The sequence below is a fragment of the Malaya genurostris genome, chromosome 2 (assembly GCF_030247185.1).
Source record: "Malaya genurostris strain Urasoe2022 chromosome 2, Malgen_1.1, whole genome shotgun sequence".
Classification (NCBI taxonomy): Eukaryota; Metazoa; Arthropoda; class Insecta; order Diptera; family Culicidae; genus Malaya; species Malaya genurostris.
In genome coordinates this window covers 225,265,163-225,290,457 of record NC_080571.1, presented here as the reverse complement: position 1 = coordinate 225,290,457, position 25,295 = coordinate 225,265,163, and the positions used below count along the sequence as shown (strand labels likewise).

The following is a 25,295-nucleotide window of genomic DNA, read 5'->3' as shown; positions in this document are numbered from 1 at the left end:
AGAAAGTAATAACACTTTTTCGGGTTTGTAAATTTTCAGATACCTCTCCACAAATGTAATTAGTATAATTGTACCCATATTCAATTCTCCATTAATGCCATCCCACTTGAATGCGTTACAATAAGATTATCTGTCTGTATTCTCATGCCAAGAAGATAGAATAAAAAGCGTTGGGTTCAATTTTTTGCTTTGAATAATAACAGTTTTAACAATCGAAGCGAGAATAATGATACCGACTAAAAAAGAATTGATCCTAGGCTATGCAACTTTACAATGAAATATTGAATACTTTCATAGCTGTTTTGAAATGGATGACGCATGGTGTTTTGTGTTTCGAAATTATAACCACAGAATTTCTTGAGTTAATATAAGGGCTAATTGCTTTTCGTATTCACACGGATATCGAAATTTGAAAAGTATTACTCAAGCCTGTTTGACATTTCAATAATTAAATCTTCGAAGACACCTTAAAAATAACACCATTAGCAGTTACACTAATAGACAAGTAATAATTCTAACTAGCATTTATATCTGCCTTGTGCGAGAGGAATTGGAATCACTGGTAACACGATGTGGTGTTCAAGTGTGGCTCTCCAAAAAGTCTAATTTCAATTAATCTAACGACTAATAGAAAATAATTTAGTCTTATTTTTGAATTCTTGCAATCAAGTAGAGCATATGGAATGTGTGAAAATTTGCAAGTAAATCCTGTGATTCTGTCGGAAAATCTGAAATTGATCTGCAGCAAAGACATCATATTATCAAGATATCCAGCTCGAATCTCGTACATACAAGTAGGGGAAAGAAATGTCACATTCGTGCGGTCCAAAACAGCAGCACGGCGCGCCTAGATAATTGACATGATATGTTGAACTTTGCTGAACTGAAGCTTGATTTCGCTCCAAGCTGACAGGGTCTGTCTGCAGAAAACCCAACCGCGAGTGTTCAATCTTTTTCAGTAGTGGTGTGTCATTTTGCGGCCACCATATTGTGTTTACAGCAATGCGAATAGAAACAAGTTACTGGCGAGACCGTTTCTTAAAAATATTCAATAATTTTCCTTATTAATAATGCTTTATTATATTGCTCCTTATTAACTGTTTCCTTATTTTAAATCGGGAAAGACTAAACTGCGTCGATTAAACGAGGAATGATTAATCAATGGATCAATTTTTTCTACAATTATTAACGATTGTTTTTTTGGGAGCGGATCATTTCGCCGAAAGTCGTTGGCATGACATGGCCATTTCGCTGAATAGGACATTTCGCCGAAAAGGTCATTTCTCCGAAAGGGTCATTTCGCTGAAAGGGTCATGTCTCCTGTATGTTATGTCTCTTGTACAACTAATGTGGCTCAGCCACATAACCGAAGCCAAGATGGCTCGGCGGCACAAAGCCTCCGAGGCTACGCCAGCTGAGTCGCCCGCCGACCCGCCGTCGGAAGTTACGGCCTCTTGCATGCAAACCTGTAACCGCCTCGTTTGCCTAGTCTACTCAAAGCTAGGTTTCTTTGCTTTAGTTAGGTAGCGGTAGCGAGGTAGGACAGCACATGAACCAAAACGATGTGGCATAGCCGCATTAGATATTTTTTTCATTTTCACTTAATAAACGAAAAATACCACATACATTTGCCTGGTAGATACACTTATGCAATTGCTTTGATGTTTAGTAGCTAATAGTCAACCATTTTTCTTGGGAACTCCGTTCTGAGGTTCATGAATCAATCTGTATTCAAGAAGTACAATTGTAGGTCAACAAAACGGGCGTTACGCTATTATCTTTCATTTGTCTTTATTTTAAATCAATTCCAATTACGATTTTAAGACGATTTCAGGATTCGGCGAAATGGCATTCGGCAAAGTGGCCCATTCGGGGAAATAAACCTATCGGCGAGATGACCCTGATCCGTTTTTTTTTCGGGCTGAGTGCAAAAGAGACGCGCGCGTGAAGTTTATATCCGTGCCGATATTTCATGCGACCATGTTTAACTAGGACGTACGTAGATATAGTTTAGATTGCGAGGATTAAATACAGGAATTGATGGTGAACCTCTCAACGGTCGACGGTCCGGAGTTTTTCGAGTTTCGGAAGGTAGTCGGTTCATACATCGTATTTTAGTAATATCATAAAATATCAGAGTATTCTCGGTAGCCAGCTACCCAGAGCATAAACACATGATACTATTATTCAAAAATTTACTAACAAACCCCTTTCTGTGATGCATGTGGGAATGCAGAGAATTTCTCGGTTTCTGGTAGCAACATGCATTGAGCGGCCGGCATCGGTATTGATCAGCATGAATGCAGTTACATTGTGAAACTACGTGCTTCTCAAGCACGTTGTTTAAGGAAAACATGTTGCAAGCTCAATTGCTTCTGATCAATAACGGAGTAGCAACACACGGGCGGTCTCTAATGCTAAAGCTGATGTATTTATATCCGCAGTGTGCAATTACCACTTTCAATCGTTTTAGTTTTCCCTCCTACTATAATACCCCCCCCCCCCCTCCCTTCTTCCCACCAACCAATTTTCAACACTCCACACCTGGGTGAAATCTGTTCCACCACCCCTGATCGAGTGAACCAATTTTTCACTCCCCGAGGGATCAATTTTATAGCATTCTTCACGAATAACTTCTGTTAGATGAAAAAAATGATAGTTCCCTTAAATTCCACTATGATTTCGTTATAATACTAACGTCATAGTGACAGACAGATACTAGTATTTTGAGTGCTATTTGCACTTATCCTCAATGTGTCAGTTTAGAAGTCTGTCACACAGAATTGAAAAGTGGAATTTAAGTGAACTTTCAGTTTTTTTTTCTTTCAAAAATGGTTTCGTTCCACTAGTTGCTCAAATCCCAAGATGCTTTTGTGAACTGTAGTGCTCTCGAACACGCTCATCAAGCACAGGTGTTCGAATAGATTTATGTCTGGTGAATGAAGGCGTGTTTTAAGTTGATTAGTAGGGGAAAGTATTATAAAGCGCCACTGATGGCCATTACGCTCCCCTTCCTTTTTTTAAGTTTTCAAGACTGTTTCAAACAAATGTTTTATCACTACCCGTAAAAAATAAACTATTGATTTTACAGCATAAGCAATTGATTCACAATTAGATATATGTGTTACAATACATTGTTTTGTATCTTGACAAGATTTTTTAGTTTCCAACGATGCGATATATTGTTTCTACGATTCTACAATTGAATTTATTGTGCACGTGGTGTTTCAAACAATAAGCAAACTGTACATGTGATTGTTTTCCAAGAAAAATGCATGAGAAAATTTTATGCTTTGAATTGTTAAGATACTTTACAACCTAACACATGGATCAATAAGTCCCGAGACTAACAATGGAAACAACATTTTTTTTTGCAAAATTTTTTTTATTCATCAACATAATCACCTTTTAGGGTGATACAATGGTTCCAACGTTTTTCCAAATTTTCAATACTATGTTTATAAAAAAAATTATCTTTCGCTTCAAAATAAGCTTCAGTTTCAGCGATGACCTCCTCATTTGAGCCAAATCTTTTTCCCTGGAGCATTTTTTTTAAGATCAGCAAAGACCCAGTAGTCACTGGGGGCTAAATCTGGCGAGTATGGGGGTGGGGAAGCAGATCAAAGCCCAATTCGTTCAATTTCGCCATTGTTTTCATCGACTTGTGGCAGGGTGCATTGCAGAAATCGCGGCACCCACTTGGAGAAGACCTTTTTCATGCTCAATTTTTCATGAAGGATAGTACATACACTTCCATATGATATCTGTGTCATCTCAGCAATCTCACGGAGCTTCACTTTACGATCATTCATTATAATTTTTGTCACTTCACTCGCATTTTCCGGTGTAACGGCTTCCACAGGTCTACCCGAGCGTTCCGCGTCATTTGTGTCGGTACGACCACGTTTAAACTCGGCGAACCACCGACAAATCGTTGAGTCCGGATAACATTTTTCAATCCATTGTTTCGCTTGCATGGTGTTTTTACCCATTTAAAAACAATATTTTATCAAAACACGAAAATCGGTTTTTTCCATTTTTTAAACAAACTACAAAACGATTTTACTCCAACCTCGATAACTCAGCTGTTTCTGGTCGGATCGACTTAAAATTTTGACCCGTTTCAAGCAAAGGTTAGTACTCTAGAAAGACGTGGTTACTGGTTTACTACGAGCGCCATCTCTACTTTAGTCTCGGGACTTATTGATCCATGTGTTATACATCCTATTGTAAAAATCATGTTCACAATTAATTGAATAGTGTATAACAATACATTAAAATATTTTTGAAAGGTCAAAATTGTGGCAGGTTTTGTAATAGCAAATCGTATTGTTTTTCTACAATATTTTTTATTCGGGTAACACTATGTTTTCGTAAGATCTTTCTGCTATGCAAGTTTGGCAGTTACCGTTTGCTGGAAAATATGAAAAAAACTGAAAATATCATTAGGCAGCTTTTCAATGTAAGGTCTTGCTTCGACTAAATAAGCCGTGTAAAACATCTAATGGTCCGTTGCTACTTAGTAATTACAATTTTCAGTGCTAATGTCTCTATTTACAGTATAAAAATCCAGAGAAACAAAGCCATTTTTTAAAGCCTTGGTATTACATTCCTGTAGTCGAATTTGACCTTCTGTTTCAACAGACTTCGCAGCCGATTCAGTGAGTGTACAGAACCAGTGCATGGCTGGTGCTACGATTCTACTGACACTACGAATCCTTCCAGGTCGAGGCTCGAACATACGACAACTGGTTTGTAAGACCAGCGCCCTATGCATTGAACCGCCAACCCGGGACATAAGCCATTTTTTTGATAAACCCAAACCTCCGTCTACGAACACTTTTTATACGTTACCTCTTTTTACGTAACTCTTTTTACGAACCAAATCCCAAATAACGTAATCTTTTTTTACGAACCAAATCCCAAATAACGTAAACTTTTTTACGAACCTACTTCGTAAAAAGAGGTTTTGGCATACATCGAAAGCGATTTCCGACTCCATGGAAACTACTACAATATGGGTATTTTTGGAACGGGTTTAAAGAGTAGATTCCGGAAAATGATGTTTGAGGTATTTTGGAAATCCAAGATGGCGACTTCCGGTTGATTGATATTCCTCGAAAACCCTTGCAATATGGGTATTTTCGAAACGGAATTGATGAGTAGATGTCGGAAAATAATGTTTGAGGTGGTTCTGAAATCCAAGATGGCGACTTCCGGTTGATTGATATTCCTTTAAAACCCTTGCAATATGGGTATTTTCGGAACGGAATTGATGAATAGATGTCAGAAAATGATGTTTGAGGTGGTTCTGAAATCCAAGATGGCGACTTCTGATTTCTTGATATTTCTTGAAAACCCATATTGCAAGGGTTTTCAAGAAATATCAACAAACCGGAAGTCGCCATCTTGAATTTCAAAACTACTTCAAACATCGTTTTCCGACATCTACTCATCAATTCCGTTCCGAAGATACCCATATTGTTAGGGGATTTAGGCAATCTCAATAAACCGGAAGCCGCCATCTTGGATTTTGAAACGAACCCAAACATCATTTTCTTGCACTTACTCTTCACATCCGTTCCGAAAATAACCATATGATGCGCGGGTTCCACATTAATCACACAAAAATTTTTTTTACGAAGTAAATTCCAAATAACGTAAACTGTTTTTACGAACCAAATCCCAAATAACGTAAATTTTTTTTACGAACTACCTCTTTTTACGAACCCCCGTTTAGTTCGTGAATGGAGGTTTCGGTGTATATTAAAAACAGTTACTCTTCGGACATTATGCCTTCGATTCAACAGTGTGCTTCGAGTTAAAATATTGTTTTAGAGATTTATAACGATTATTAAAACAAAATGTAGCGTTGGGAGTTGGTTTCCAATTGTAATTAATTGATTATGCAATTGATTTCTGATGCAAAGAATATCTTCTTTATCTGCTTTTCTTCTATATCGACATTTCAAGGGGCATATTGCATCATTGTTGTGAGGCGTAATGTCTCTTGTTGTGGGGCATACCACTGATTTGTTGTGAGGTAGGGGAAAGTCTTATAAAGCGCCCCTGCTAGCCAAAATGCCCCCTTTCCTTTCTTAAGCATTGAAGACTTTTCTGAACCTAAGTTTTATCACTAACACTATCTTTTCGTAGGATCTTTCTGCTATGCAAGTTTGGTGGTTGTCGTTTGCAGGAAAGTATGAAAAAACTAAAAATTTCATTTGGCAGCTTTTCGATGTAAGGTTTTGCTTCGACTAAATAGATGTTTTATCAGCCATTTCTTTGACATACTGATTATCTCAAAACAGTAACTTTGTGGACATTTCAAGAAGCATAATGCATCATTGTTGTGAGATAAAATGTCTTTTGTTGTGTGTCATGTCACTGATTTGTTGTGAGACATATTTTACGGCTGCTGGGGCATTATATCTGAGGCGAGTGAAAAAAACTAAGAATGTGGCCGCTTTGGAAAATGTGTTTATATCAAACAATTCTCATCTTTTCTATTGGAGTCATTGAAAATTATGTTCCTCATCCGTATTGCAATGAAATACTTACATTTTCGAGGAAAATATATCAATACACTTGGAAATAACTCAATATTTTCTTAAGGGGGGCATATTATAACACTTTACCCTATATTATACGGTTACTGAGGCGTTATGTCTACGGCAAGCGAAAAAACTGAGAATGTAATCGTTTTGGAAAATGTGTTTGTATCAATCAATTCTCATCACTTAAACCGAAATCATTGAAAATTATGTTCCTCAGGCGTATTGCAAAAAAACATGGAAATATCCTAATGTTTTCTTAAGGGAGGCATATTATAACATTTTACCCATTTACTTCACAGAACCCAAAGACATACAATTTCTGCGGTGTGTTTTGGATCCTGCCCCGTTGAAAATAAAATTCGATTACTTTTTTCAAGCTCTCAGCACTTTCCTTCATATTTGCTTCAAATTATTTAAATACTGCTCCTTTCTCGTGATTTCATGGATTTTCCAACACCGAATGCATCTATTTAACGCCAGACCATCACGGATGAATGCCCATGTTTAATGGTTGACTGTATGACTTCATACTATAAAAATAAACAATTGTGTATGAGAAATGTCATTAACAGTGTTACCAGAGAACAGATTGAATATATTACAATCCATAAGATTTTGAAAAGGTGTCTCACTATAAAAGATTTCGTACCACAATTCCGATTCAGGGCACGTTGAACAAGCTTCAGAAAGAAGTTTAAAACAAAAATGCATCGAAATATAGCAATAAAATGTTCTTTAATACTATTACATGTTAAAAACTATACAGTCAACTATAACAGTTTTACAGTGCCCAGAGGAACAATACATTGTTCAACACGCTCATAACACGTAATAGCACAATTTTTAGTTTCTATTTGTTCTGTTCTCTTTTTACCCGACAGTGGTTGCCTGGCAAGAATTGGGTCTGATAACACAAGTGTTTCCTCTACACGAAACAAGCGCCTTACAGCAGCTACAGTCAAGTTGGGTACGAAAGTTTTTCGCACCACAGCCCTTAGGTAATTACTATAAGCAAGTGTCACGCTGTCGTGTACCATATCTCACACTTTGCACAACGTGCTAATATAGTCAATTTTTGTCCGTCATCTTGATTTTTTAAATTTAGATGACATCGCAGCATACTTTGGAGTTAAGGTTGCTTTATATTTCGCCTGGCTGGGACATTATACTTGTGCGCTTTGTGTGCCAGCCGTTCTTGGCACAATTCTTTACGCTGGTCTATGGGGCCAGGGACAGGTATAGAGATAAGCTTTCCGAAAATTGGTGATACATTCTATGCCATAAACTCAATCTATTTGCAGACCGCACACGATATTGGACACGTAGTTTTTTCTCTGTTCAACGTGGCATGGGCGTCGCTGTATTTGGAGGCCTGGCGGCGATATTCTGTTGAACTTGCCTTTCGTTGGGGCACACTTTCAACTCCACCAGAGCTGTTGGAACCTCCCAGACCGTTATATAAGGTGAGTCAACTATGCGTGTACAAATTCCCACCAAGTTTAATTTATGTCACCCAGTTATTATCCAGCTACAATTATTTTTTTGTCACTCGTTGTATCCAAACAGGGTCCGCTGGAAGAAAGTCCTGTGACGGGGCGACTAGAGCCACGAGAATCTCCTGCCTGGCAGCGACGAGCGTTCCGGTATCTAGTTAGTTTTCCAATTATTGGACTATGTTTAGTGCTAGTATTTGTAGTGATGTTTCTGATGTTGCAACTTCAGGTATTTATCATAAATATATATTTCAAACATGATTAATTTTTGAAGCTTAGTGAATAGGAGTAATCGTATATCCCTCATTATTATACTTAACAATGCTCTCACCGCTTGTTTTGATTAGTTTACAACATTCGGTAACTCTAAATATCATTTCCTTTCCACGATCAAATAGGAGTGCCACCGCACGCAATTTTTTCACGGTCATAAGAAATACTTATTTCTTACAAATCGACTTAGATTTAGCTTCAAGATTGATTTGTGAGTTCGATTTGTTTTAATAAAATTATTATTCTGGCCTTTTTGCGTAAAAGCTTTACGTGGCCGATTGGCTTACATTTTTGTTACTTTTTTTTTTCGCTATTGGATGTCGTTGTCACCCTTTTTCTAGGGGGAGATGAGTTTCCATTTCCATCCAATGAGGATCGGGGGTCACTTTTTTTTTTTCATAAATACATTTATTTCTTAAGGCAGTTTACATAAGTTTTTCTTCGCCGTAGCATCACTTTTACATAATATTCTTATCCTAATTTAACTCTAACATAGTCACAACGTTTTGCATTTATTAAAACATATTCTCTTATTACTTAAATATCATCTTAGGTAACTCGTCATTAATTATGAAATCTACTCGGAAATATTATTTGAACCAAACGATTAACTTCTATAAATTATAAAATAAGCTGTTATTTTCAGACATTTTGTTGATAATTTCATAAACTGTTTCGAGTTTGTTTGTATCATTACATTATTTTTATTCTAATTTAGCTATTGGTTGAACTCATGGACGCAGCTGGGATCAGAACTAAGTCTTGAAAGGGGCCTTTATTAAATTGAAACTCCAGTTTTCTTTATGAAATGATAAATAAGTTTCATGTATGAAAGGTCACGACAAGCAAGAATGTCTCGAACTGGGATATTGGATAGTCTACCTTGGGTACGCAAAGAATTTATTAGTTGAGATCTGACATCACGATACTCCACGCATGTCCAAACGACATGATCAATATCTCGATAACCTTCGCCACAAGCACAATGATTAGTCTCGGAGAGCCCAATTCGAAGGAGATGTGCATCTAACGTGTAGTGATTGGACATGAGTCTGGACATCACACGAATGAAATCTCTACTCACATCCAGTCCCCTGAACCATGCCTTTGTCGATATTTTCGGAATAATTGAGTGCATCCACCGACCCAGATCATCTTTATCCCAAGAAGCTTGCCAGCTGGCAAGTGTTCTTTGGCGAGACGAGCTATAGAATTCGTTGAAAGCAATTGGTCTCTCATAAATTTCACCCTCAATAGCACCACGTTTGGCTAAAATATCGGCTCTTTCATTGCCAGGAATGGAGCAATGAGCCGGGACCCAGACTATAGTGATTAGATAATTATTGTTCAATATGTCGTTCAGGCACTGTTTTATTTTGCCCTGGAAAAACGGTTCAGTCTTGCCAGTCATGTTTGAGCGAATGGCTTCAATTGCACTCAGACTATCTGTGAAGAGGAAATAATGGTTTGGAATTAATGTGACGATTACACTCAAACTATAATGAACTGCTGCTAGCTCTGCTATATAAACAGATGCAGGTTCTTGAAGCCTAAATGAGGCCGAAACATTATTGTTGAACATACCAAACCCTGTCGCTTCTTCAATTCGCGATCCGTCCGTGTAAAACATTTTCTCAGAGTCAATATGCCTGAACTTACTTGAAAATATTTTTGGGATTTCCGTCGAACGTAGATGATCCGGGATTCCACGCACTTCGCGCTGCATGGATGTATCGAAAAATAAAGTTGAGTCAGGGACATTTAGGAGGCTGACACGGATAGGAATATATCTTGAAGGGTTGATTTCCTGTGACATATGGTTAAAATATACTGTCATGAATTTTGTTTGAGATCGAAGCTCGACTAGTCGTTCGAAATTATTAATTACCATGGGATTCAGCACCTCACATCTTATTAGCAGGCGTGATGAAAGCTCCCAAAATCGATCTTTTAATGGAAGAACTCCCGCCAGAACTTCAAGACTCATTGTATGTGTCGAATGCATGCACCCTAAAGCAATTCGCAAACAACGATACTGAATTCGCTCCAGTTTGATAATATGAGAGTTTGCAGCGGAACGAAAGCAAACGCATCCATATTCCATCACTGAAAGTATCGTTGTCTGATACAATTTTATTAGATCTTCCGGATGAGCACCCCACCAAGATCCTGTTATTGTTCGAAGAAAATTTACTCTTTGTTGGCATTTTGTTATCAGAAACCTAATGTGTCCTCCCCACGTGCATTTGGAATCGAACCACACCCCGAGGTATTTAAAAGTTAAAACCTGTTGGATCATTCTTCCCATCATATGGAGCTGAAGCTGCGCGGGATCATGCTTTCTTGAAAAGACGACTAACTCTGTTTTCTCCGCAGAGAATTCGATACCAAGATGAACAGCCCAATCGGACAAGTTATCTAAGGTATCTTGCAATGGTTTATGCAGATCAATAGCTTTGGGTCCAGTAACTGAAACCACGCCATCATCTGCCAATTGTCTTAGTGTACATGGGGTTACTAGACAGCTGTCAATGTCATTCACGTAAAAATTATAGAGGAGCGGACTGAGGCATGAGCCTTGCGGGAGACCCATGTAACTATTTCTGAGTGTTGCCAAATCGCCATGTGAAAAATGCATGCGTTTCTTTGACAAAAGGTTGTGCAAATAATTATTTATAACCGCTGGGAGTCCATTTTGGTGAAGCTTGTCTGAAAGAACATCAATGGAAACTGAATCAAATGCTCCTTTAATGTCTAAAAATACAGATGCCATTTGTTGCTTTTGAGCGAAGGCAATTTGGATGTCAGACGAAAGTAATGCAAGGCAATCATTCGTCCCTTTATTTCTACGGAAGCCAAACTGAGTATCTGACAACAAACCGTTCGTCTCGACCCAAGTGTCGAGACGTCGTAGAATAATTTTTTCGAACAATTTTCTGATGCAGGACAACATCGCAATGGGTCTATATGAGTTGTGATTGGAAGCTGGTTTCCCCGGTTTTTGAATGGCGATAACTTTCACTTGTCTCCAGTCAGGTGGAACAATATTTTGCTCAAGAAACTTGTTGAACAATTCCAACAAACGTCTTTTTGCGAGGTTGGGCAGATTCTTCACCAAGTTGAATTTAATTCTGTCCAACCCTGGAGCGTTATTGTTACAAGACAAGAGTGCTATAGAAAATTCCATCATTGAAAATGGGTTATTAATAAAACCATTGTTTGGAGGAGATTCCCGTATAATGCTCTGCGTAGGAACAGAATCTGGGCAAACTTTCCTAGCAAAGTCAAATATACATCGGTTCGAGTATTCATCACTCTCATTGCCCACGTTACGATTCCTCATTCGTCTGGCCGTGTTCCAAAGAGTGCTCATTGAGGTATCTCTTGACAAACCTTCGACAAAATGTCTCCAATAGCTACATTTTTTGGCTCGAAGTATGCTCTTGTACTTGGTTTCTAAAACCATAAGTTTTTCAAAATTCTGAGGAGTTCCTCCTCCCCGTTTTAGAAACGTCTTGCAAGCATTTTGTTTTGCGAGTTTAGCCTCTGAGCACTCTTTGTCCCACCAGGGGTTGGGAGGCCTTCTGTTAGTCGTTGGCCCAGGAAAGCGTTTAGTTTGGGATTGTTCTGCTGCCTCCAGAATCGAACAAATGAGGAAGTCATATTCTTCAAGTGGAGGGAGCTCTTCCATTGAATTCAAAATACTAGAGATCCTACTTTGGTATTTAATCCAGTCGATATTTTTTGTCAAATCATATGGAATACTAGCTGAAGTAGCAATGCAATTGCTACTGCTAATTGAGATGATGATTGGTAAATGATCGCTACCGTGTAAATCAGGCAGTATTTTCCAGGTGCAATCTAGTCGAATTGATGTTGAGCAAAGAGATAGATCTAATGCACTTGGGCGTGCCGGAGGTCTTGGGATCCGTGTCATGCTACCCATATTTAATACCGTCATGCTAAAATTGTCACAAATGTTTTGTATTAAAGATGATCTGCTATCATTGTAAACGGAACCCCACATAATACCGTGCGAATTTAAATCCCCCAGAATCAATCGTGGTGCAGGAAGGGCTTCAACCATTTCATTAAGCTGTTGCTGTCCAACTTGTGCTTTTGGAGGAATATAAACCGAAGCTATGCAAATATCTTTGCCTTTAATGTTTATTTGGCAAGCAACAACTTCTATACTAGAAGTTGAAGGGATGTTTAATCTATAAAAGGAATAGCATTTCTTAATTCCCAAAAGCACTCCACCATACGGAGAGTCTCTATCGAGACGTATAATGTTAAAATCATTAAAATTTAAAGCTATGTTTGAAGTAAGCCATGTTTCGCATAAAGCAAATACATCACATTTTTGACTATGCAATAATATTTTAAATGAATCAAGTTTTGGCATGATGCTTCGACAATTCCACTGCAGGACAGTGATTGTATCATTTGCGACGGGTGATAAATTATCCATCAAAAGATACAAAACCTGAGACAATTGGCCATTGAGCTGATAACTGCTTCAAAAAGGTTCTAGCTATTGGAAGGAATGCCATTATGAGGGTCTTTAAGGGTTCAGATATATTGAATGCTGAGAAAATCCATTCAACAATTTCCGAAAACTTCAGTAATCCTGTTGGTGGCTGTGAAATGGAGCCCACTGGATTATTATCTTTTTCTGTACTAGATCCTGGATTGGTTTGTGAATTTGACAAACCAGGAGGCACAGTCTTTGGTTTTGACTTTTTTTGTTTAACACGGGGATCTTTTTTTGAAGATGAAATTTTAGGTGACTTTTTTGGTAATTTGGAGGAAGACTTCTTTCTCTTAACTGACCCTTGGGTAGTGATAAACGAATTACCTTCACTATTTTCGTCAGAGTCAGAGTCCTCTGGTTCCTCTAGATTTGAAAACCCGTTTTCGGTTTCCAAAGGGGGGACATCAATGACCGTTTTAAGCATTTCTGCATATGTGCGCTTAGACCGTGCTTTTAAAGAAAGCTTAATTTTGTCTTTGTGCACTTTAAATGCAGTGCATACTGAAATATCATCATGAGGACTATTCCCACAATAAATACATTTTTCAATTTCCTTGTTGCAATGTTATCTTTATGAGGCCCTTCACACTTAATACATTTTGGTTTATTACTACAGTAAGTAGCTGTGTGGCCGAATTTTTTGCAGTTCGTACAATTCATTACATTTGGAACAAAAAGCCGAACAGGGAGGCGAATTTTATCGACATAGACATGGGACTTTTTTTTCCTCTTCATGAACTACTGAGTACAGTTGTTTGCACTCCAGTATTTTCACACCCTCAAGCATAGAGTTCTTGAAACGACCAACACCATGCTTGAGTAAATCATCTACCGAAAGACTCGCTTCGGTAACAACACCGTCAATTTCGACATCTTTGGAGGGTATGTAAACTTTATACTCTTTATTGAAATGTTCCGAAGAGACAATATCATTCGCGTGTTTCAAATTATTTACCACAACACGAATTTTATCGTTATTTACTTTTATGATCTCTTTGATTGAAGAGTATCGTGATGTCAAACCTTTATTAATTCGTAAAATGTTTAATGGCTTTGATATACGTCTAAAAAAGACTATCCAAGGCCCAGAAGAGCTCTCCTGATATTTTTTCGTTCGTGTGGGTATCGGATTCATGCTAGGATTTACGTCCATGGATTCATCCATTACATTAAAATTTTTAACCAAACTTTAAAATAAAATTTGAAACCAACACTACACAGTACTCAATCAAAAGGAAAAGAAAAAACTTCTACCTTGAAATTGTTGTCTATCTCCGTTGCACTGCCGTGTAGATCCTCATTGCTCTAGATGTTCTTGTTGGATGCTGATTGTTGGATGTGATGCTACTGCTACCTGACATCCAGCACCACTCGATTTCCGATTTACTTTTGTCTTCGCCAGCTGCAACCAGCGCAGGTCACCGGTGTATACCAGCGTGTTGTATGGCAGTGGAAAGACCGAGTTGTCTTGTCTCCTTCTTCCTAGTGCTCCGCACCGATATGCTTCTGCACCGAAGTGCCTTCGCACCGGTGTGCCTTTGCACTCTCCTGCTTCTATGTGCCTTTGCACTCTTCCTCTTCGATGTGCCTTTGCACTCTCCTGCTCAGCACTTGTGGCTGTATATTGCGGCCTGGGTAGAGTTTGGGAAACGCCCTTTGTTGTTTCCTTCACCAGCTTGGCCCAGCACTAGGGCTCTCTTATGCAGCACGACTATACGTTTTAACGGCTGCTGCCAACAGGTCTCTACCTGTAGTTCAACCGTTGTTGTATTTAACGCGTGTAAACCAACCAGCGTTATTGAACTGTACGCTTCTATACACAACCTTCTCGGTTGAACGGCTATTACTGAGGGGGGGGGGGGGGGGGGGGGGTCACTTTGTCCGCGGTTTATCTCATCATCCATTGCTTCATCGTCGGTGTTGTGTGTGATTTCCGTTTTTATTTCGTTTTCCTTGTTGATCGTAGTCTTGGGCTCGTTGAGAGTTGCTGTAGATGCGCCTTGTTGTAGATTGGTTGCAGTCGCTGGTAGGTTGGAGGGTAAGTTGTTAACTGCAGCTGGTGTACTTTGTTCTGTAGTGGGTACTGATGGTTTCGTTGAAGAAGATGCTTCATTGTTGTTGGTGGCTGTATAAATGACATTAATGACCCACCACATGAGATATTTGCTGGCGAACTTCGTTAGCTTATTGTGTTTGAAAATTTCAAACTCCTTTCTCCTTTCAGTTGTTGTACAATATTCAGTTGTCGTATAATATTCCTGAACCTATTTAAAGTCTGTCTTAGTGTAGGTTTTATCATCTTCTACTTAACTTCGTCAGAATCTTTTCGCGACTGTACTTTGGGCGATTTGTTTCATTTATTGTTACGATTCGAAATCATCTCGTAAGTCGACAGTCCGGCTTGGATACGATGAACGGTTTACTACGACACTCCAAATTTGGGTTTCGCTCCTATCATATGCTCCTATTCAGTCTTCCTGACTGTCGACAAACGTACTCCAAACGTTTTTATTATACTGGTGACAGTTGATTTGGTCACATTGAACAATACCGCTGTTTGGTTTGCGAGTAGCTTGAATTTTCGTAATGCGCTGGCAAAATTTCGACACGTTGCTCCTCTTGCTTTGATGGTGTTCGGGTTTTTTTTTAATGTAAGATAAGAATAAATGCATCAAGTTGAAGTTGAACAATTATTGATCGTAATACTCTACTATACGACTGAACTCAATTCCACCAATGATCGAGAGATTATCTGTATGTTCGGATTATAATTATTTTGACAGCAGTTTTTTGTGTTTCTCTATAGAAAGGTAATAGAATTGGTGGAAAAACCGATATTCGAACAGAGCCTCAGAGACTCGTAGTATTATATACCATTCGACTCAGCTCGACGAGATCTGGAAATGTCGGTGTGTGCATCGTGTTCAACGAATTTTTTGCCGCTCAATTTTCTTGAAGATGGCTGCACCGATTTTTACAAGCTTTAGGCTCGTTTGAAAGCCATTGACCAAGTTCGAAGATCAAATTCACTTCTGGTTGTCTTTACGTCACGTTGTCTTTATACCGCTCAATGTTCTTAGAGATGGTGAAACCGATTTTAACAAGTTTAGACTTGTTTGAAAGCTACTATTGGAAAATTGATTGAATCTGAAGGTCAAATGGCTATTACTTTCGGTTCTGTAGAAGTAATGGTATAAGTAACGTAACCGACGAAACGAATTGTTTTTTTACCGCTCAGTTTTCTCAAAGATGACTGAACCGATTTAACAAGCTTATGCTTGCTTGAAAGCTACTATTAGGCTATTGATCAAGTTCGAAGATCAAATGGCTGCCACTTCTGATTCCGAAGATATAATGGATTAAGTGATGTAATCGACTAACTGAGCTTTTTTCATTGGCTCGAACTTCTCTAAGATAATCAACGAATTTCGATGAACTTAGCCTTATTTAAACAGAGACCACTGGTAAAGTTTGGAAAATTAATCATTCTCGGTTCGGGAGATGTAAACTTATTTATGACTTAACCGACAAGTGTTTGTGTAGTGTTTTTTAGTGCGCCAAATTTTTCTCGACGATGTCTGAATAGAACTCCTAGACACGTTTGAAAGCTAATATTAGGTTATTTGATAAGCTCACAACAGGGCCTTTCAACACATAACTGTCCCATATTTTATGGAAGTTCCTACATATAAATATATATGGGACAATTATGCGTGTTTTTTTTATTTCGGAAATATTCTAAAAGGCACAAGTGAAACAGTTTATTTTGTGATTCGGAAAAAAATGCGTGCGATGGTAGAACTATTAAAAAGCTAGCAACACCACATAAACACACTGATCAATATATATTTCATTTTTCTCAACACGGAAATAATTTTCAGGATTGGCTCGATCAGCACTTACCAAATTCCAGCGGTGGCCTCTGGGATTGCATGTGCATGGTATCGAAGGTCTGAATTACTCTAATTTTAAGTCAAATTATCGATACTACTGAATTGCGTGTATTGCTGGTGGTTTGAACACAACAACAATAATATTTTCCACGTATTTTATTCTTAGTTTGCGCTCCATTTTATTACACTGTTCATACCATTGATAACATTAACATAGTCTGCTTGCACTAGGAACAACTGGATTGAGAATGTTTAACAAAATTGGCTTTAGTTCTTATGATAATCGATAACTGTTTTTGTTGCAATTGTTTCTCGGTGGACTTTCGAAAAATTTGTAAATTTTTTGTATTTTATAACGTTTGGAATCGTATAGCAACGTAATCATATCTAACGAAATTCTTTGTATTCATTTGAATATGTTTGATAATGCTTATGTATTACGAGAAGTACAGAATGAGTTATGAAAAAAATTAGAATGCATCTACTGAAATAAAAAAAAAATAAACCAGAAGTATATTAAAGCATTTTGGCAGTTTATGTGAACAATTAACGATTATGCAAATACAAAGGAAGAACTTAGTTTAATCGTATTATTAAACTCAATCAAATAATTGCAAAAAAAAATTTCTTATATTAAATTTGTGCTTGAATCGAATTCTTTATTCTAAACGACGGCTTATTTCGCCCAGGGCTATTTCGTGACCAGAGACTGTCGCATTATGAATCATCTATGAGGGTTCGTACTGGCTATGAAAAGCCCTAGTTTGCTGGTTAAGAAACATAGATATTAGCATGATATTTTTTTTAATCGAAGAATTGATTGAATTGATTACTTTTAAAAATGACTTCTGTTGAAATGGTCCGTTTGATTATAAATTATTCACGGAAACTTCTATGCCGATTTTCTAAAAAAAATCTATATCTATTAGCTGATTGAAATTTGTCCACCGAGTGCAACAATTGAAAAACTGTTCAGTCTGCACATAATTCAGGCAATTCAACATCTATTAGTGTCATTGCAAAAGAAAACTACATACACCTATAACACATTACTATACACAGGTATAGGTCTATCCCGCCATGTCCGTCCTCAAATAATTTATTTGAAAAGTTTGAAATGTAATCAAAACCAATTTCATTATAATTGCACTGCATTCTTCGTTTCCATATCCATCTGAAATGCACAACTGATTTGCTGCTTGCTCTACAATGATGACAGGACTGGTGGGATGAAAAACTGCCCGAGCAGGGTATTTTCAGTTGCCTGAGTGTAATACCGAAGGTCCTTCTAGCTGGTGCCATCACACTCATGGATGAGGCGTACTACAAGCTGGCCGTCTGGTTGAACGATAAAGGTAAATTGCAACTGGCAAAAACATATACTTTAGTAAAAACCATTCGATAGCGGTGCCTAACAAGTATTTTAAATAAGACTCACTTCTATTATGTTATGAACAGTCATGTTTCTTTCATGTCATAAACAACTACTTGTTTTATTTGCATTTCGTCTTCGACTCGTAGGCGCGTTAGCTGGTGATTTTGAGCTCTTAGTGCCACCTAAATATAAAATCTATACAAATAAACAGACATAAAGAAGAGCTCTACTTTGAGTGTCACAATATTTCGAATCGCTTGAAACAGTGCAGTTAGCTATTTTCTACTCAGGTGAAGAATTGCTATCAGGCCCGTGCGCAGGGGGGGGGGGGTTTGGGGGTTTTAACCCCCCCCATGAAGATTTTTTTTAAAATTAAGTTTCTTGAACAATGGAGTACTTATTATATTAAAGTGCAAATAACTTGACAATTCATATTTTTTATCAATTTATAAACTGACATTAATTTGAAATCCCCCCCCCCCCTCCCGCGCACGATCCTGTCAGAATTCGTTTTACATTTTTGGACACCCCCCTCTTCCCTTGAAACCCCCCCCCCCCCCCCATGGATGATTCCTGCGCACGGGCCTGATTGCTATACTTACAAATAGAGTTCTATTTTACCTTTGATATGTGACTTAAGTTGAATTGCTATGTTTCACTACCCGAGTAAAGTCTAACATCAAAATGAGAAAAAATTGAAATCTGATTATGATAGCAACATCAGATTGAAATCCTTATATGATATCGACTCATCAAATGTTTAATTATTATCACATTATGTTATCATTTCGCTGTTTCAAGGCAAAAGTTTTGTGAAACTCAAAAAATGAAAACATTAAAATCAACAATACAAAATACAAAGTTAAGTTTCAATGGAAGAATTATTCCTTCAATCCTATGTTGCCTTTTACCAAAAATACTTTGACATCCTGCCGAAATCCTGCAGTTGACCGCAACCATAACCGCGAAGAAACGATTTCTTTCAACACTTTTTCAACTTTTACGCAAATAATGTTCCTTCTTTTTAACCACGAGAATATTGGTGTTAAACCACACGTCTGGGAGACATTAGATAAATTGGCGATCATCGGTACCACGTTTGTCTGAAGCAGGTCAATCTGAATAGTGGCTTTGGCATTCCCATCTCGCTGATCGTCTGCCGTAGAAGAAGCTTATTACAGAATTTGATATGAGAAATATATTTGACGTCATCGATTTCCTTCTTGATACGTTAAGTATTCGATCCTGTAACAGTTTCAGTTCAGTTTTAAAAAAATGTTTCGATATTTGTAATCATACGACGTCGCGAAGTTCATTCCAAAATTTTTAGACCATGGCGAAATGGCGAAAATAATCTACTCGCCAAACCCGCTCTGAAAATACCCATAACTTATATCCAACAGTATGGAAAAATTCACTGTTTACGAAGTTGGAACATCGAACATTGAATGTCTCAGATTTCAGAACCTAGAGCTAATTCTTAATAATACTTCAGTGGCTTAGAGGAGCCACCAAGAAAACATATGTTTAATTTGTATATTCCTAAGTAGTGCACAAACTGTGTCGAAGACACTTTTCAAAACAATTCTCATTCCTATTTATAAATGCTTAGAACTTCATATACTCACTAACGCTCGATATTATGAGAAGTATTTTATCAATCATCTAATGGATATTGGAACTTTAATACACTTTTACAAAGAAACCGTCAAACTGAATCTTCATAATTTTGAGTCACAGGACTAATTCTGCATCAAATGATCATAAATTATAATTCTATACAAGAACTAGAAATTTACTGAAGAGATTCTGGTTCTATCTGTGGTCAGAAGCGATATAATCGTTCATTGTCCCAATTGATTAAAAAAAATATATATATATATATATATATATGAATGATCTGGGATACCTAATTGCCGGATTCCTAATTCACGTTCCCTGTGTTGTAGGTAAAACGTTTGGTCTTCAGAGCCTCTAAATTCGTATTTCAAAGTGATTACATGTGCGAGTTGTGTGAGATCAAGTAGATAACTCAATTTAATGTTATAATGTTTGAATGCCACATCTTTGGATATGAGAAGGACAAAGAGAACATTTTTATACTAAGCTCAAATAGCCACACTGCTATTCACGGTGGATGCGGGATGGAAGCGACACAACGAGTGTGCATTGACAGAAACTACCTGCATACAACTTTGTGAAACAACACTGCTTGTCATATAACCGAACATTTTCCGTCTCCTTATAGCGAGCACTTACACTCCATAGCAATCGCGAAAATTTCGCATTCCAAATCACCTAAATTCGAAACCGGAGTGTGGAGATTGCATGATATATTTTTTTCTTGCTTGCGATTGATATGGAGATTGCATAAAATCTGTTTTCTTGCTTGCGAGTAATATCGCCTAAATGTATACTATCCCGGACCTTTTTTGGCACTTCTCGGTTGAAAAACCTACTGGGATTATATGGAGCTAGGTCGCTAGTTTTACGCTATGTCAGGACCAGACTGCAGGCTATTTAGTCGTTTATTCAGAAAAGTGTTGTATCGTATTAGTAGAGGGTATTTTTTATTTAATTGAGCATTGATATTTACATTATATGTAAGATGTATGTTCCCCTTGAACATAAACAGCTAGATGCTCTATGAAGGAGCACAAAGGATCTAACTTGTTCTAGAACATTTCCACTCTCCCTACCCAATTAGTTTCTTTTCGGTGTTCTGAAGTAATTTACAGTAAATGTCAATTTTTCCACATTTTGATTAAAAAAGCGATAAGAAACGCGGACAAAGTGAGCACACCCTCATCTTAGTCCTGCAATTATTATATACGCCAAAAATTCGGAGGCGAAGTCTGTTCCATATAGATAATTAAGATCCGCGTAGGAGAGTAGCGCCTAGACTTTGCCTATTTCATCAACACTTGTCTCGTATCCGATACTATTTTGGTCAGTGCGGTAAAATATTATTTTCGATCGAATAATAATATAAAATGAAAATTAAATTTATGGCCGCTGACCGTCAGCATATCCCTACTAATTCATTTGACTTTTGCTGCTATTTTCAAGTGAAGCTCCCGGAATTCATCGTCAGTTGAATAATCGTACCTAGTCATTTGAGGTTTTGCTTGCTCAGTTTCAAGTGCCAAGTAGTCTAGCTGCTTCATTGCCTTCGCTCTTGGTAGTAAGCAAGATCGAATGAACAGAATTCTAAATGGAGTAAAGTATTACAAAATGAAAAGTGAAAGAGGAAACAACTAATTTATGTGTATTCTGTGATTGATATTTCAGCAATCTGGTTTGTCTTTCATCTATTATCTTGAACCAATTCGAATGTTTACATGAACCTCATTTGAAGGCCGCTCTCACACTATTGAAAGAGATATTTTGTTACTTCAAGAGATCAACTGACGGTGGTTAAACTGAGCCTCGATTGAAGAGAAACGAGTGATAAACTGAATGCTGCCCGTTCGGACCGTCAGCAAGCATTGTGTGTGTCAGAGAGTGAAGTTTACAGCAGTGGAGAGATCGTCAATGTGTTCCACATTCAGTTTCGATTGAATTGAATGAAGTTTTACTGCACTGATTTTGGTGACTTTTATTTTTTTATCATAATCTGAATCATAAACAAATGAAACACAACGACAACGTTGGTTCAGCCGTCTGTACAATTTACCTTCATCTAAAAACGTTATCAGAGGCAATCATTTATAATGCAACTTGTATACACATAGGGCGAAAAATACGAGACTACAATTTTAACAATTTTACTATATTGTCATTGGAGTATATAAAAATAGAAATCAAGTACAATAGGGTAATATTAAAAATAAATTATATACTGATTTTAGCAGTATGCGCATAGCAGTTTTGCTGTTTCATTTTTTCATAATATTTAAAATCCATGCTTTCATCTCTTCGATAAAGTACACAATTATTATCCCATAATTTAAGCATATCTAACCGAATGTCTATTTCTGTTTTAGAAAATTATCGTCTTCAGTCTAAGTACGAGAATCACCTCATCGGTAAAGTTGCATTGTTTCAGTTTGTGAACAGCTTTTTGTCGCTGTTTTACATAGCGTTTTACCTGCGCGATCAAGATAAACTCAAGGAGGTAAATGATTATGCTTTGGAATTAAACTGCTTATTAAGTTGAACAATCTCTTTTCTTTTTATCTCCTCGCTCTAGCAATTAGCTGGTTTGCTAATATCTCGGCAAATTATCGGCAATCTTAGAGAATCTGCTTGGCCGTATCTGGTGGAACAATGGAAGCTAGCCAAGCTGAGTTTTAAAATGTGGGGAGCTCTGAGCCCCACCCAAGAAAATTTGCCTCCAACGGAAAATAAACAAGTAGGTGACAACAAGGGCTCATCAGAATGTACCTCATCGACACCGAAGCGATCAATCGGACAAGCTGAAATTGAGAGCTCCTTATATAAATACGATGGCACATTTTCTGACCACCTGGAGATGCTAGTTCAAATGGGATATGTGGTCCTGTTTTCGGCAGCTTTTCCTTTGGCTGGATTGTGTGCCTTGGGCAATAATTTGTTGGAGATACGATCAGATGCTTTTAAGTTAGCGCATGTTCATCAGAGACCGTTTGGACAACGAGTAGCGAACATTGGAACATGGCAAAATGCCTTAGGAATGCTAGGATTGGCAGCTGTGATAGTAAACTGTGCCCTGATTGGCCTATCAGGTCAAGTCTCACGACTTTGGCCAGGTCTTACCTCGACACAAACTGTAATATTGATAGTCGCACTGGAACATGTAATGTTGGCGTTAAGGTCAGCCTTGACTTGGTTATTACCAGAGCTTCCATCTTGGCTCGCAGCTGAAATAGCCCGGGCTGAACATTGCCGTCGGGAGATGCAGTGTAAAGGTCCTTCTCCGCGTCAAACACCACCGTCTCCACCATCATCAACCTCGCTATCCCACCATGATCAGGACTTCAACAGTAATCAGGATATATTCGAAAAAACAGAGCAACTAGTTGGAAGGTACTTGAAACTTGTTCTTTACCCAAATGATCCCTTGCACAAATTTCCTAAATCCCTCTAAATGCTTCTATCACCAACAAAGATTTCACATCTCCTCTAGTCATGATAATCAGGAGAACGATCTGGAACGACTGACGATAAGTGATGTTATAACAAAGCTAGACAATCTGAGCGGTCAGCTTCATCAGCAACAGCTAGAGCAACAGCAACAACAGCATCAGCAACACCAACAACAGCACCAGCAGCAACATCAACAGCATCATCAAACGCACCACAACATCATGCAACAACAGAAAGAGTGTCGTAGTAGTAATGACAATATCGACATCTTTACCACTGACACTAGACAGGCTACACCAGATTCACCGATTTCGCAGGTATTCAAACGAATGTTCTTATTTTTTGCGGCCTATTTTCCACATTTTTTCAATGTTTGCGTTTTTGTTGTAATGAAATACTATTGTTAAAAAAAATTCCGCCTAAACATTAGCGCTGTGAAATAAACCCAATGACATTTTATTTTGTCAAATTATGAAAACTCTGAATATTGTATCTTATAGATCTAGATTTTTTGTACCGAATGTACTATGTACTATGTACTATTATGTACGATTTTAAATAGTTACATATTTTTATCGGAAAATCGAGTTTAATATTCAGTTCTATAACATTTATCATTTGAAATAGTAAGAACAGGCATGTTGTGTAAATAATTACTATTTAAAACATTGCGTCTTTAGCAAGGCAAAACCACATTTTCAACAATTGTTGCTTTGACTATTCATAACTCAATTACGCTTCAACATAACAATCACTGGCTCGGTACAGAGTAATATGAAAATATGTTTTCTACTTGAATTTTCCTTTCACCGACATTCGCGCTACATGTCCGTTTCATACGAACGATTTTGGCAACCATATGCTGTCTGCGTTTATTATCCAAAGACTATTAAGACGCGAAACTACTTATTTCAATACGATAAATTCTCAATAACGGATACAGAAAATAAGTGAGCATTGGTCACATGTACGGGGTGGTTGTATAACGTGGTAACGTAATTTAAAGCGTTATTCTACAGGTGGTATCGTAAGGCTAATTTTAAAGTCAAAGTTTTAATTTTAAATCATAGTCATCACAAGCATACAGTTTCAATTAGTTACGTCAAAAACTAGTATAGAATGTTCAGTTTGTATAAAATTAGAAAATTTGAAAGCAAACCTTTTTAATTAGCTATTTTAGGTACTTCTCGAGTTTTATAAATTTTGACTGGGTTTATTTCACTGACGCCGATCATGAAAATATTTTTTCTTGCTTTTTAATCTTATTCTGTTTCGCTATTTCAGCTTAAATTTTCGATCATGTTGATCAGCTTTCGACTTTAAACTAAGCCAGATAATAATTATTGATAGAGTTTAAAAAAATTTTCAAATATTTTAAACATGGTGTTTTACAGTAAGAAATTTGTTTACACTATAAATATTTTTTTCTAAAAAAAAACAAATGTTTTCTATAGCAAAATCAAAGCAATTCACATAAACAAACTGATTTTTCCATAGACCAGCACTGTATTCTTACGACCTCTTCAAGACTCTCCTCTTAGTGGTCAGTCGGCACAAACTGTTGCATTAGAATCTTCACAACCAATCTCAGGGTATGACATATACATTCATTATTTTACAAATGTTGTATGTTTAGCTAGTACTAGAACGTTTGTGTGGCATTCTATATTTTGTTACATTGTAAAACTTTAATATGAGTTGCCTTTATTTAAAAATTGGTGTTTGCATTTGTATTTAAATATTATATTTACTCAACAAACAATTGAATCAAATAGCATCAACGTAATTATAAATATTTAGTGCTTGGTTACAGTGCCTTGACATCGAATAACTTACTACCTCCTACTAGGAGATCAAGCAAATGATCCGTTTATTTATCGTGATGAAACAGTCCATTATAAATTCGTCACTACATACTACGAAACTGTGCATTTTGAAGTCTCAGAAACTAGTTATAATAATACATGATACGAGATGTCACCTTGGTCCCCACCAGAGATGCCATTTATACAGATTTATCTGTATTATACAGATTTTTACATGCGCATACAGATATAATACAGAGTACAGATTTCTTACAGATTTCTTAAATTTAATACAGAT

At 37.4% G+C, this 25,295-nt stretch overlaps 1 protein-coding gene and 1 long non-coding RNA gene across 17 annotated transcripts in view; one reads left to right on the top strand and one right to left on the bottom strand.

Annotated features, from left to right (window-relative positions):
• LOC131427787 (anoctamin-8) overlaps positions 1–25,295 on the top strand; it is a 61,963-nt gene that overhangs the window by 14,827 nt on the left and 21,841 nt on the right. For 11 of the 15 annotated variants that reach the window (XM_058591296.1, XM_058591295.1, XM_058591293.1 and 8 more), the window contains 10 exons: positions 7,439–7,555; positions 7,663–7,793; positions 7,859–8,020; positions 8,124–8,279; positions 16,739–16,807; positions 17,970–18,105; positions 22,112–22,242; positions 22,318–23,132; positions 23,215–23,509; positions 24,690–24,784. In XM_058591296.1, the coding sequence (XP_058447279.1) occupies positions 7,439–7,555; positions 7,663–7,793; positions 7,859–8,020; positions 8,124–8,279; positions 16,739–16,807; positions 17,970–18,105; positions 22,112–22,242; positions 22,318–23,132; positions 23,215–23,509; positions 24,690–24,784 (2,107 nt within the window). The remainder of the gene's footprint in view (positions 1–7,438; positions 7,556–7,662; positions 7,794–7,858; positions 8,021–8,123; positions 8,280–16,738; positions 16,808–17,969; positions 18,106–22,111; positions 22,243–22,317; positions 23,133–23,214; positions 23,510–24,689; positions 24,785–25,295) is intronic. The other 4 variants (XM_058591300.1, XM_058591298.1, XM_058591304.1 and 1 more) reach the window with 4 other exon arrangements.
• LOC131427790 (uncharacterized) lies at positions 17,977–25,197 on the bottom strand. Of its 2 annotated transcripts, none has more exons than XR_009229312.1 (3): positions 25,029–25,197; positions 18,189–18,320; positions 17,977–18,116 (listed from the first exon to the last, which is right to left on the bottom strand). It is a non-coding gene; the product is annotated as an uncharacterized LOC131427790 (long non-coding RNA). The 2 variants fall into 2 exon arrangements; XR_009229311.1 differs by having other exon boundaries at positions 25,032–25,197.